General features: G+C 39.0%; 1 protein-coding gene across 3 annotated transcripts in view; it reads left to right on the top strand.

Annotated features, from left to right (window-relative positions):
• COP1 (COP1 E3 ubiquitin ligase) overlaps nucleotides 1-849 on the top strand; it is a 228,051-nt gene extending 227,202 nt beyond the window's left edge. For all 3 annotated transcript variants that reach the window (XM_081225451.1, XM_081225452.1, XM_081225450.1), the window contains one exon: nucleotides 521-849. In XM_081225451.1, the coding sequence (XP_081081577.1) occupies nucleotides 521-538 (18 nt within the window). In that variant the 3' untranslated portion in view covers nucleotides 539-849. The remainder of the gene's footprint in view (nucleotides 1-520) is intronic.
• Nucleotides 850-14,748: the final 13,899 nt, after the last annotated feature.

Genomic DNA, 14,748 nt, shown 5'->3' with positions numbered 1-14,748 from the left:
CTAGAAAATAAATGAAGCAATAGGAAAAGACAAGATTTTAGGTCCTGTATACCTTGATCACTATAAAATGTTCAGTGCAAGAAATAAATGGATTAAAATTCTAAACAGCAATACTTAAACTTTTTCTTATGAATGTGGAAAGATACCAACATAATATTCCAAAAATGTATACTTAAACTTTTTCTTATGAATGCGGAAAGATACCAACATAATATTCCAAAAATGTTATATTCATGCTATGGATCAGTCAGTTCACTTATCTATATGTTTTATGTAGTTTATCTTGAAGGCTCCTTTGTTGACTGTGGAGATAACTAATCTGAAAGAGTTCATGCAACTATTGAATTGAAAGTAAGAATGGATTAATGTCTAATCCCTTCAAATTCTTTGATTTTAGCCAAAGCAGTTGGGAAAAGTATACTTGATTTGGTTCTCCATTTACAATATAATAAAGACTGATTAAACTCTTCCTATATTTTAAAACTATTTTATTATACTGATTCCTTTTTCTCCCTATTAGGTGCTAGAATTGGTATGAAGGGTTTACTCCAGTTGAGTTGTACTTGATCCGGCTGAAATACATCTGCAGCTGACAATAAGAGAAGACAGAAACTGTCATGTGATGTCTCTCCCCAAAGTCATCATGGGTTTTGGATTTGTTTTGAGTATTTTTTTCTTTTCCTTTTTTTTCCTCCTTTATGACCTTTGGGACATTGGGAATACCCAGTGAACTCTCCACCATCTATGTAACTCTACGGACTTTGCTGCTGTTGGTGGTATGGTTATCTAATTTTTGTGATAGGGAAACAAATTCTTTTGAATAAAAATAAATAACAAAAAATAATAAAAGTTTATTGAGCCACAGCTGAGCTGGGAAACTTTTTGTCCGATGTGGCAAGAGATAATTTTATCTTTTCAAGAAGTAGCACACATGAACTATAGTATAATATACTGATGAATAATTTTTAAGGTCCATATTTCCCCACCTCTTTGGAATTATGCATATCAACATAAAGTATATGGATTCTTTAATGTTTACAGTAGGTAGAAAGATTAATTACTTTATGAAGTTCTCTCTTCATTCTCTGACCAGATTTATATTATCAGCAAGTACCAGATTCCTCAGTCCCTCTGGATCTGGCCAAGGGTCTAACATTTTGACCTGTTGAGACCACATTCAGACAGAAAGGGAATATCAGTCTGTGACAGCTATCTCTGTCTTTTCCTTTGAAATGTTACCCATAAGGCCCTAAATAAGCCCTATATGTAGACAAACCAACTTATTTTATAAAATCATGGCTATCAGATAGTCACAGGTATTAGTACCATTGTGGGGTGATCAACTTTGAGCAAAGGTCAGCAAACTTTTTCCATAAAGGGCCAGATAGTAAATATTTTAGGCTTTGCAGGTCATATGGTCTCTGCCACAACTACACAACTCTGCCATTGTGGCAGAAAAGTGGCCACAGAAAGACCATATATAAACAAGTGGGCATAAGCTGTTTATGAAATAGGTGGAGGCCCACAGACCATGGTTTGCCAGGCTCTCACTTAGAGGAAAAGAAATTGAAGCCCTATTATCCAAATTTCCAAGCCATATAATCTCTTAGACTGTCTAGTTAGTTTCACACATTGTTTTCAATTTGTAAAAGGAAAGAACTTAAGAGTAGCAGGTTAAGCAAAAGTAGTGTGAAGCTTTCTGTTTGAGCTACTTTAAGTCTGCACACTTTTTAGAAAAAGTTGTAAACAGAATTATATGCCACATGTATTTTATAAAAATAGACACTTGGAAAAGCTTGGTGTGATGAGTATATGGATAATAAGGGTGATCAGAATATCCCATGTATCCCTCTATTTAAAATTATTGAAACCTACTGCATGTCCACATTTCATTGTCTGAAGCCCTTGGGCCAAATGCGTTTTGGAATTTAGAACTTTCTGACTTTTAGGAAAGTAATAGGGTACATACACTACGTATTATGTAACACCCTCCAACAGAGTCTAGAGCAAACTGTTTTCAAACACATTAATATTTCTGCAGCAAAATGTATGAATGTTCACGTTATATGAGATTAATAAAGACTAAAAATAGTCTTGCATTAGTTCAGGTCAGTTTTTACTGCCAAATGAGTCAGCCTCAAACTTAAGTGAAATTTTTCAGTTTTTAGAGCTTCAAGACAATTATATCTTAACTAACTTCTGGGAGTTAAGAACCTGATAACTTTTGGACTCAATTCTGAGAGAAAAAGTCACTATCATTCAAAAGTTACATTTGTCATCAACCAGAACAATGTCAGTTGGGCTTTTTTCTGAGATTAGTGAGTGTCCTTTTGCAAAAATATAGAAAGAATATTCACATGTAGATTCTTCACTTAAAGAACTTTACTTACGCAGATATGTCCAGAAAGTCATCAAAATAGAAGCAGAGAGTTAATGCCTTTTTGAATGTGTTTAAATAGAAACAGATTATTATGGTTTTTGTTTGGTCTGACTCTTTGTTTTATTTCAAGTTGTCAGCATTGTATGGTTATGTTAATTTCCATACATTTGGAAGGTTGCAGTAAGGTACCTTTAGTTATCAAAGGGACTCAATTTTTTAATAACTTACTATTTTAAGAAGGCAGTGTTGTTTTATTTAAATTTGTGTTTAACTTTTTCTTGTAAATAGAAACCATTTTAAAATTTGAGTTAGTCTTTGCAGGATGTCAAAATCAAACAAATATTACTGTTTCTTAGAAAAATAACATATTAGTTAACTAAAGCTTAAAGATAATATACATTTTAACACCAAAAAAGCTTCTAACTCATGAAGAATAGGGGTTTTTATGTTTTAACCTAATCTCTATTTCAGTGTATTTGTAGGGGTTTCTTAGACAAAGTTGCCTTTGTTCTTAGGTACAGAACTCATGCATAAGAAACATTAAGGACTGAAAAACTTTGAAAAGTTCTTGTAAGAAGATTGAGCTACTAGACATCAAAAATCTTATGGGACCGTGCCACGACCTCAGAAAGATCAGCATGGCTGGACCATTACTAGTCAAGGAAGAGATGAGTGTGGGATGAGTTTGAAGAGGTGAAGGAGCCCAAAAGATATGTGGAAACTTCTAGGGCATGCTTGAAAATTTGAATTTTGTTATAAAAGCAGTTAAGTGGAAGTGTTAAATGGAATGACACAATCTCATTTATGGTAAATGGATAGATGAGAGCAAGAGTGCAGTTAGGAAGGTGATCAGTCAAGAGTTAATGGTGGCTTGGACTAGCATGATCCAACCTAAAAACCTGTTTCAGCTTATTAGAGTTCGTCTTAACTCCTATATCTTGGAAGAGTCTTGATTAATTTTTAAAGTCATTTTCTCATAATATGTATTGACAACAAAGAATGCAACTCAGCAGATTTATTTCTTCAGTGGTTATGCAGTCCTCAACCAGCAGCAAGTCACTTGGGAACCTCATGACCCAAATTCCTGTGTGCTGTTTTGAGGACACCACTCCTCTAAGCTAAGCAAAACTAGAAGCTGCCTACCCTTGGTTCTAAATATAAAGGTAATTTGTCATTGCCCTTAATGTAATTATGCCCATGTAACTGGGATTAATATTCAGGAAAAGTCTGCTTACTTAGAAATGAGACATGCAGAAGTGTTAACTTAGATCCTGAGCCTATTGTATTACATGTGTTTCATGACTGACATTAATAATTACAATAGTAGCACCTTGTAATTCCTACCAGAGCAGTTAGTAACCAACTCCTTTGTGGCTTCTGGTTAACATGTTAGGCACTCCTGGATTCTTGGACTAAAGAGAAAATCATAGTGATCACTCTAAAAATATTTGTTGAGCTCCTCCTTTGTGTAAGTGAGGCACTATGTACTATATACTAAGCATATAAAATAAATAAGACGTAATCAGTACCCTCAAAAAGTTTATTGTCCAGTGGGAGAGACAGATAAGTAAAAATATGTAAGTACCATAGTAGACATAAATTTTAGATGTACTGGAAAAATATATAATCTAGAGTGTTGGGAGATTAAGATCAGGATAGGGGACTTGGGAATATTTTTCATCTCAGCTGAATCCTGAAAAGAGGTAAAGGAACATTCAAGACCAAGGGAAGCAAAGAAAAAGGCTCGAGTGGCTTTTAGTAGCCAAAGTTGGAACAATTTGAGCAACAAAATAAACTAGTGTTGGATTATAGATTATAACCCAAAATATAAATATCCATGAGTCCATGCTTATATAAATAAATGATTGAATAAATAAATGAAAAGTTTCCCATGCAGAATTCCACATTATGTAGCTATTCCATCCTCAAGGAGATGCAACATAATTCCCCAGTCCTTAAGGATGGGCTGTGCACAGTGACTTCCTTCCAAAGAGTCCGGTATGGAATGAGAGAAAAAAAAAAGATTAACTTTACAGTGGAGAAACCTGACAAATACTACCTTAGCCAGGTGATCCGGGTCAACATCAAAAGTTATGTTGTGTTGATACTATGTACTCTGGATATCATACAATGAAAATGACACTTTAACTCTGTGATCTTCCTCCCCCAAATTCATAAATCCAGTCTAAATGAGAAGAATATCAGCTAAATCCCTAGTGAAGGACATTCTACTAAATACCTGACCAGTATTCCTCAAAACTGTCAAGGTCGGGCTTCCCTGGTGGCGCAGTGGTTGAGAGTCCGCCTGCCGATGCAGGGGACACGGGTTCGTGCCCCAGTCCGGGAAGATCCCACATGCCGTGGAGCGGCTGGGCCCATGAGCCATGGCCGCTGAGCCTGCGCGTCCGGAGCCTGTGCTCTGCAACGGGAGAGGCCACAGCAGTGAGAGGCCCGCATACCGCAAAAAAAAAAAAAAACCTGTCAAGGTCATCAAAATAAGGAAAGTGAGAAACTCACAGCCTAAGGAGACATGACTGGATGTAATGTGATATCCTGGATGGGATCCTGAAACAGAAAAGGACATTACGTGAAAGCTAAGGAAATTTAAAGTATAGACTTTGGTTGATCAGTATCGATTCATTAATCAATCAGTATTGATTCATTAATTGTAACAAATGTACCATACTAATGTAAGATGTTAATAATATGGCAATTGAGTGTAGGCTATATGGGAACTCTTTCTTTGCAATTTTTCTGTAAATCTAAAAGTGCTGTTCCAAGGTAAGTTTATCAGAAACAAAAGTTAAGAGGATAGATTCAGTATGTACAAAACAAAGTGCAAGACAGTAGTGTGAGTTGAAGCTGGAGAAGTACACAATAAACCACAATGATCTGTTCCAGCAACCACTTTCAAACAAAAATGGAGGCAAACATGGAGTTTAGGGGAGTTTTAAGTTACAGTCTCAACTTTATCACTAAGAAATTTTGTAGTTTTGCAAAAGTAAACCTCTGTACTCCATTATTTATCTCTAAATTCTACTTACTGAGAATGATATGCTAATCTCTGTTAATAAATAAGATTATACTATACAAATTCCATTGTCATTCTTATGGTTTAGTCACTAAGACATCTGAGTGCCTACAATTATTTGTTTCTTTTCACTTGAGATCATTACAGCTTCTCAGTATGAGAATTAAGAAATCTTCCCATTTGTTTATGATTTTAATTTGCCCTCCTTTCTCTGTGAGTCATTTGTCCTTGATCAGTTTTTGAATCAAACTCCCTAGTGCCCAAGTTCTGAAGGAGATCTTGCATTGGAACTGGGTAGGGGTTCTCATGAATTCTAAGTTAAACTTCCCAAAGGTGGTAAAAGTCTAGGTTAATCAATTATTGTGTGATATATTTTGCAGTCTCTCTGCAAATGATTTTATGGATTTTCCTATATGCCCTGCTTTCGTCCTACTGTCAGTACTAATCTGTGACCAGAGGTTTAGGAGCCTTTTGGAAGAACCACATAAAAAATAGTCTTCAGGATTTTCAAGGGAAAGAACCAAGGCAAACACAAGTAATTGTATATTCTAAATGTAAGCCTTCACCTTTAGTTTCATACACCTGAAAGAATGTTTTATTCCAGAAACTTTTTTGTGAGTGAGCTTCAGTGGAATAGCAGCCTAATAATAATCCAGTTCACTCCCAGTTTGGTACCCTCAGCTAGTGGTCTGTAATGGATATGGGCTGTTGCTCCAAAGAGATGAGTACGGTCCGATAGCCATTTGCGTAGGGTGGCTCTGTTCATTCAACAGATAGTGCCTATTATGAGGTAGTCTCTTCCAGGCTTTTTCTATAAAGAGCCAGATTGTAAATATTTTAGGCTTTGTGGGCCATACGGTCTTTGCCACGACAACTTCACTCTGCCATTGTAGCATGTGAAAGCAGCCCTAGACATAATGTAAACAAACGAGTGTGGCTGGGTTCTAATGAAACTTTATGAATAGAGACTGAAATTTGAATTTCATTTAATTGTCATGTATCACAATATTTTCAAAAATTATTTCCCAAGCATTTTGAAATGTAAAAACCATTTGTTGCTTATGAGCCATACAAAAATCCACCAGCTGGATTTGGCTTGCAGGCCCAGGTTTGCTGACCTGTATTCTAAAGTGCTCACCATACAGCAGAGACTGGGGAAAAGAAAAAGGAAAACCAGGAAAAATCCAATCACTCCTGAGCTTGCATTCTAGTAAATAAAAGTATTTCTGCAGTAATGGGGTTCTCTTTCCATAATGGTGTGTCTCTACCACAGGAACCTGGAAGGCCATTTTGGAGGGCACACCACATGACTAAAGCTTTTTTGTTGCTGGATTGATAGCAGTTCCACAGGAGTGTGCACAAGCAGTGCTGACCTACCTTGGTACGTGCATTTGCACAGAACCAGGGGGCACTCTTTCTGTTAAAGCTCAGTAAACAGTAAGACATTTTAGACGTTTTACTGTTTGAATGGAATATGAAGATCTTTACTCCTTGAACAGAGGGACCTGAGAGGTCTGGGGTTGAGATTATGTTCACTGAATACTCTGAAAGGTTTATGCTTAAGGCAGCCTGCTGTCTGTGGGAAAGCAGAGGATATTTTGCAAAGCTGGCTCCCCACAATCCCCCCACCCTTTCCTTTCTGGTTCTTTCATCCTCAGCTATTGAAATTTCTTTTCTGAATATAAAAGGAGCTTCTCAAGCTCGTAGAGACTTGGAACCTGACTGATGTTTCTTTGGAATGCCTGAGTCTCTTAGAAGTATTCATACATATTTTATGGCAAATTTTGAGGGTTAAATTTTGAAAGATGCAACAAAATGACTTTTTTCCTAAATTAAGCAAATTAACCACTGTTAAATGCCAGCCCAGTTAGTAAGCACTTTATATTTTTTCAATATTTTTCATGTTTAAAGACCAAACTCTGGTCAGTGTTATACCATAAGAAAGAGTCCTCATTTCCACTTTTCAAATTCTGTTTGGCCAGTCCCAGGAGAGACTTCTCATGAGCTCTGTGGTTCCCTTGGGAAAGGCACCCTTCTATTCTTAGAACTGGGGTGTGATGTTCCTGTCTTACTGAATTGCAAAGCTTTGCAGTTTCAGTAATATGTCTTCTCTGGAAAGGCCTTTGGCACTCTTGGAAATTAAAAAGCATTCCTCGAATACAGGGTAGTATTAGCATATGCATATTAAAATTGTAATCACTCTTCAATTTCTTTCCATTATGAAGAATAATGAAGTATAAATTATAAAAATCGCAGTCAACAACAAAAGGATGGAAGGCTGAAAGGTTAGATTAGCTGTTCTGGAAATCTCAGTGTGTCCGTAAAATGGCTTTATTCCTGTGCTCTCTGAACATGACATCTGCCTGTGAGCTGACCTGCCAAGAGGCCACCATCATAGCTGCCATGAAAAGTTAGGTTAGGAAAATGCCCACAGTGAAACTTCTGAAATATCCCTTCTACCACATGCTTCGTGCATTCTCTCCCTAGAGAAGATTTAGAGTAGGATTTAGGTGACTGCAGGCTAAAAACCTGCATCACCTTTACTGGGGTCTTTTCAGTCTCATTTCTCGGCACAGGCAACAAGAGTAGAGAAGGGAGGGGGAATTGTGACTGAAGGCAAGAGAAGAGACTGGTTATCGTGGCAAACAGGATTCACATCCATAGAGCCACAAGTGGAGGCCAAAGATGTTTTCCCAAGGTTTCATTCCCCAGGAAGTGTTCTTATCTTCCAGCATCTAGCCACACTCTGGTTGTCTAACCTGTCGTAACAAATCTTTATGGCAGAAGAGGAATGTCTCTTTGTCTCTCCCTTTCCTCACCTCTCCTTGGTATATGAGGGTAAGCAGTCTAGTGACACCAAGTGTTTATTTAACTCTGCATTCTTGTTTCTCCATCATCTAAGAATCTCCAGAGAACCTTGACATTAGTTTCACCTTTCCTCTGGACTGAGGGGGATGGAGAGGTAAGGCCATTAGAGCAGAAATCCAGCCCTCATGACCTCAGTCGCAGTACATTTCATTAAGTAATCCCTTCTTTTTTCCTCTCAGAGTCAAAATGCCAGTCCTCTCTCCAAAGCAGCCAGTGAACTGAACACCCTACTCAATGTAGGAATTCCTCATAGGGCACCATGATTGGTAGTCTTGTAGTCTCTACTGAAGAGCCTCTAGCATTTGAGAGAGCTCACTGGTTCCTGAAACATCCTGCCTGGGTGGTTCTAATTGTTAGGAAGTTTTTTTCCTAGATTGAGCTGGATTCTATCTCAATGGAATACCCCTTCCCCACCCCACTAGGCCTAGCTCTTACTGCTAGGTGTTCTGGAAGATATCAAATAGTACAGGACATGATCCCTTCATGGAGCTTTAGGCAGATAGATATACACCTGTGAAAATAATTTTTATATAGCATAGCAATCCTGTGAAGTAAGCATTTTTTTAAACAAAACATTCAAAAGGGTTAAATTAATTACTGCATATATTATAGTGAAAAGGTTGTTAAAAGGGCAGATTAGAGTGTTAAACGGGTTGTATGGAGGATGTAGGATTTAAGTGGCACTCTAAAAATATTGAATCATATGTCTAGATTACATCCACCGACCTGCTAAATGCCACAGGTGAGAGTTATCTTCAAGGACGAGAACAGGTACGCATCTCGACCCTGTCAAAACAGTGAGGAATCTTCTAGTTTTTATGATAAATTAATTATCTAATGCTATTTATCTGATACTTTATGGCAGAAAGGACTTCAAATAGGCAAAATAAAACTCTGAACCTATCAAGTTGCTAAAACACTGAAAGCCACTACCAACATTGGTGGGTGACATCTCCACCTGGGAGAACATCAGAGGTGATCAGACAACTACTGGTCCTAAATGATTTAGACAGTCAGCTGCCAGAAGGCAGGGACCTAGATGGAATCATTCCTTCAGATCTATTTCAGATCTGAAAATATGATCCTAATTCATTTATTCAGAGGGAGAGAAAACCGGGTAGAATACTTGTCTGCCTACTGCAAGGGCAAATACAAATTAAAAAGAAGAGGCTTAATTCTTCCTGTTGAAAGTAAGGGGAAAGACTTCCTCTCCTCTTTCTTTCAGAATTTCTTTCTCTGTCCTTTGCAAATATGTATAACTCTTCCTAATGGCTAAATAAGCCTCTTGCCAGCCTCACAACTCAGGAATATGGGAATTAAAGGTGTTTCCTCTTTGACAGAAACCTCCTCCACCTTTCTCTGCTGTCTCATCCCCTCTGTTCCTCCTGCCTCGCTTCACTCTCCCTGCCTCAAACTGACTCCTGAGAATGTGTAGATGATGATCTTTTAGACAGTGGTTCCCTTGGTGAGTGGGTTTCCCTAAGAAAGATTCGACTTTCCTAACTGATAATGTGTTACCTGCCCTGCTTGAGGATGCAGAATCGTGTGCCTGCTGGCCCAGCCCTGAGTCCACTTCATGGCCTAGACCATACTCCACCTCCAGGAGTCCCTTTTTATATACACACCATGGAGCTGGAAAGGCAGAAATGGGAAATGATTAAGATCCTGGGATGATTGAGAATGGTGTCCCCATATGAAGGCAGCAGGATGGAGAGTAGTCATACTAGTTACTTGGAGAAAGAGAAAAGAGCAAGGAGCTAGGCTGATAAATACAAATACGGGAAAAGAAACCAAGGTGCCATATAATCCTACCTTTTTCCTACCTCAATGTGAAGAAAACCAGCCCTTCTATTTGGATCTCTAGCAAAGCTGACGCAGCCGAGAAGCTACCCAAGCCCCTCGGACACAAAGGAAATGCTGAGTTTCTGTGCCCGTCTCCCCTGCTGATGTCATTCATCTAAAAGCTTTTTTCGCTCCCACGCTCCAGGAAGATCCACAAAAGTTTGCAGTAATGCTCCTCAGCATGTTTTCAGTTTACAGCCCTGCATGGGGATGTGTACTAGCTGTTGTGGGGACTTCTGGGACCAGCAGATTTTGAGTATTTGATGGAGCAAGCTCATTGTGGACCGGAGAGTGATTCACCTAGAAGAGGGCATAGTGCTGAGAGAAGTCGACTCTCCAGCCCTCCCTACAACACTGGAAGAATTGATGGCATGAGAGACCCATTGAGAGAGGTTGCTGATGGCAGGACTGGACACCTTTCCAATCAAGGTGAGCTGGGGAAAGTTGTGGGCAGTGTAAGCAGAAGATGTGAGTCCTCTGTTAGAGTTCCATCCTCAGTTTGTTGCTTTCTCTAGTTGTATGGGCATGGACCCAGGGGCAGGTCAAATCCACACTCTAGTCGTAACAACCTTTCTCTTGGCTCTCGCCAACTCTCCAAACCCAAATTAAGGAAAAGGTGGCAGGATGGCAAGCATAGACTAGTGTTCAAATCTTTGCAGCTGCTACTCAGTTTGGGGATAATCCAGAGAAGGACAAAGAAGAAACGGAGAGATTAAAGACTGCTGTGTTGGCTGCTTAGTTAGAACTCTTCACTAAAGGGAATAAACCCTACTCTGGCCAACCTATGAAGACAGCAAAGGAAGACGAGAAAACTGCTTTGCAAAATGCCAGGGTATTGGAAGGACCATAAAGGGCAATGGGAGCACGTGGAGGTTACAGAGACAGGCAGATCCCTTTGCTAGGAAATACTTGGCAAGTGGCTCAGAATGGACAGATTGAGGGAATCTCAGAGGTGAGAAGTGAGGAACTAAATATGTCAATAGCTTTTATTTGGGTTAGCCTTGCCTTTTCTGGTAGATACTGCTGCTACTTATTCTGCAACTTCCTCAGAAATTTCTCACTTTCCATCTGACAAAAGATAGTACAGGCTGTTGGTGTTTCGGGTTAGCCCTCTTGTTCCTTTTCCTCTGTGATTCCCATACAGACAGGTGCCTTATTGAGGAGCATGTGTGCTTTACTTTCTCCTGTAAACCTACTAGGGAGAGACCTGCTGTGCAAATTGAAGGCCACTATATCCTGTACTCTGGATGGAGTGTTCGTGGAGCTCCCTGAAAAAAGGGGGATGCAGGTGAATTGGTTGCTATGTACCCTCTGGAAGAAAAGGGGAATGGCAAAGAGTGGCAGTTTCACACCATGCTGGAAAAGCACCCCAAAACAAATTGAGGCATCACTCAGAGCCCTAGGGATTAATGGGATTGTTTTAATTCGAGATTTGGAACCAATAAAAATAGCTTACAGGAAAGATAAGCTATGGCCATGTATAAACAATATCCTTTGTCAAGAGCTCAATTAGAAGGAATAAAGCTGAGTATAAAAGAATTAGAAAATTAGGGATAATTAAAAAGGGACATTCACCCTTTAATACTCCCGATACTTCCAGTAAAGAAGGAATGTAAATGTGATAAAAATACTTGATCACTATATAGATTTGTAAAAGATCTTAGAGAAATAAATTTGTTGTCACATAAACCCCTGTAGTCTCTAACCCTGCAACTATTCTGACTTCAGTACCATTGTCTGCAAAGTATATTTCTTTTTGATCAATCTGTGTTCTGCTTTTTGTTTTTTTCTGTCCCTCTAGTGGACACGGCTAAATTTTTGTTTGCTTTTACTTATGAAGGAGCCCAATATTTGTGGGGAAAAAAATTCCTTAAGGGTTTCAAGACTCCCCTACTATTTTCTCTCTTCATTTACAGGAAAAGTGAGAAACAATTTGTTCCACCAGAGGGATCCGTGATCATACAATGCATAGATGATTTGCTGGTAGCCTCAGAAACTAAAAAACAACGCAGAACTGCTACTTTGGCTTTATTGCAGTTCCTTGCTTCATGGGATCATAAGGCCTCATTAGACAAAACTGCAGTATTGCCAAGCCGAAGTAAATATTTAGAGCATCTATTGTCAGCTGAAGGCCATAAAGTGTCACAATCCAGGAGTCAGCCAAATTTGCATATAAAACAGCCAGCTACAAGAAAACAACTTGGACAATATTGGAGACTAGTTGGGTTTTATAGATAATGGATCCCAGCTTTTGCCAAGCATGCATAACCTCTGACAGAGCAATTCCATGATAACTCTCCAGAACCCTTGGTCTGGTCCTTAGAATCTGACAAGGATTTTGAACAACTGAAATTGACTATAGCCTTTCCCCCAGCTTTGGGGATTCCAGATCTGGAAAAAACCTTTCCATTTGTTTGAACATGCACTACCACTTAGTAGAGTATTGACTCAAAAATTGGGACTAGGCCATAGACAAATAGCTTATTTCTCAGATTTTCTAGATGCTGCAGTACTGGGAATGCCTAGATGCCTCTGAGCAATGGCAGTGGCAGCAGCCACAATTCTTAGTGAAAAGGCCCAACCTCTTACCTTGGGTCATTTGACTTATATGCATGTCCATCTGCCATGACAGTGATCTTACAAGTGCATAAACCCAGCATTTGTCAGTGCACCATCAAGCTAACTGTGAGTGAGCATTGGTATCTAGTCCTAATACTGTGCTTGGAAGGTGCAGTCTCCTAAACCCTCTTTCAAGATCCTGTCAAGTAGATGATCATGACTGTACATTAGTAATAGAAGAAGACACTAGGCCTCGACCTGATTTATCAGATGTCTCAGATCAAAATACAGATTTGATCACGTTTGCTGATGGGTCACGTACCCAGGATAAGAATGGCAACTTAAGCCTTCTATGTAGTGACTTCTCACGAAATCTTGGAGGCTTGTGTTCTGTCTGGAATTAAATTGGCACAAGCTGCTGAGTTAATAGTTACTAGAGCTGCAATTTTTGATTCTGGAATTAAAATCAAAATTTATATTTGTAGTAAATATGTGTTTGGTATCTGTCATGCAAAATTTTTTTTAAATAGAGGACTTTTGACTTAAATGAGAATGAAAACAATCTCATGTCAAATCGAAAGCTGATTTGTTAGGGGCTTTACAACTGCCTGTTCAGATATCAGTAGTCCATTTTGCTGACAGCTGCAAAAGCTGCTGTTAAAACATGGCAGAGCTCCACTTTCAATACAACAAGAAATGTTTGTTCATTTTTAAAACCATGCTTTGCAAAAGAAACTGGACAAAAAGAACAGAAAAGGGGCTAAAAGAAATTTGACTGGACTAGGGGAATTACCTAGCACAAACTAGTGCCCTTTTGCTTGGTTGATGTTGTGTCATCAACAAAATCACCTGAATAAAAGAGATATTTTAAAGGCACTGAACTCATACTACACTTACCAAAAAGGTAAAATTATTCAAAACATGTTAAAAAAAGATGTGTTATTTGGAGATGTGTTATTTGGCAACACAATTCTTTACAGTCCACTCCCAAAGTAAGCACAGAAAGTTCTTCTTGACCAGCTTTAACAGGAACCTGGTGGCCGTTGGATTTCATAGAAGTAATGCCTGCGGAAGATAAGAGACTGTGTCTACTTATGGTGTATATCGTGTTTGGGTGGCCTGAAGTGTTTTCCTCTTCAAAAGCCGGTGTCCAGGCAGTGGCAGAGGCTCTCTTACTATATTGAATCAGAGGAAGTCACTTTATTTCTACACTGTCCAGGAATTATACAAACGTTTGCAGATTCCTATAAGCCCCAGTCCTCTAGACAAGGAGAACAAGTGAATCAAACTTTAAAACAAAACAAAAACACCTTGAATAAAATTCAGCATCTAGCAGGTTAACATTGGCCTAGAGCTTTATCACTAGTCTTGTTAGAAATTAATTAGAATGGCCCCTGCAAGCAGGCATGGAATGTCTTCTTTTGAGCTTATGTTTGTCAGGCCTATGAATTTGGGTCTGAGGCCATATTCTGTGTCCAATTAATGGAATCCACTCATAATTATGTTCAATACTTATAATTGTGTTCAAGACTTCTCTTTTCCCAGAAACCTTGAGACTTAAAGTCACAAAGATCTGAAAGGACCTGCCAAGAGGAAGTCGGCCACCCCTGTCAACTGGGAGACTTCATCTACATAAAGGTGTTCCAGAAGAAAGACAGCTGTCACCAAGTTGGAGGAGACCCTATCTGCTGCTGCACACCCCATAGGCTACCAAAGTGAAGGGACAACTCAGTTGGATTCATGCTTCCCATGTGAAGCCAGCACCACAGGAGGACTGGACTGTGGTTCCCTCAAAGGACCTAACACTTAACTTTTCCAGAGGAACCAGTTGGTATTGACCTCAACTGAAAAGAAATATTCTAGAAAATGTATTACTATTCTCATAGGCTGCCTGGCTATCCTCCTCACAGCCATGATTATTCCACTTAACTTTGAAAATCACATTTACAAGAAAACAAACCCTACTCTTTCTTTCTGCGTTTCCAGTAATGGTCCCCACACCACATATTTCTCATCAGCTCTAAACTGTACTCTCAGTATGAACACGGTCTGGACTTAAGTCCAGTAG

The sequence above is a fragment of the Mesoplodon bidens genome (genome assembly GCF_964165515.1).
Source record: "Mesoplodon bidens genome assembly, chromosome: 2".
Classification (NCBI taxonomy): domain Eukaryota; kingdom Metazoa; phylum Chordata; class Mammalia; order Artiodactyla; family Ziphiidae; genus Mesoplodon; species Mesoplodon bidens.
This window is presented reverse-complemented; position numbering and strand designations above follow the sequence as displayed.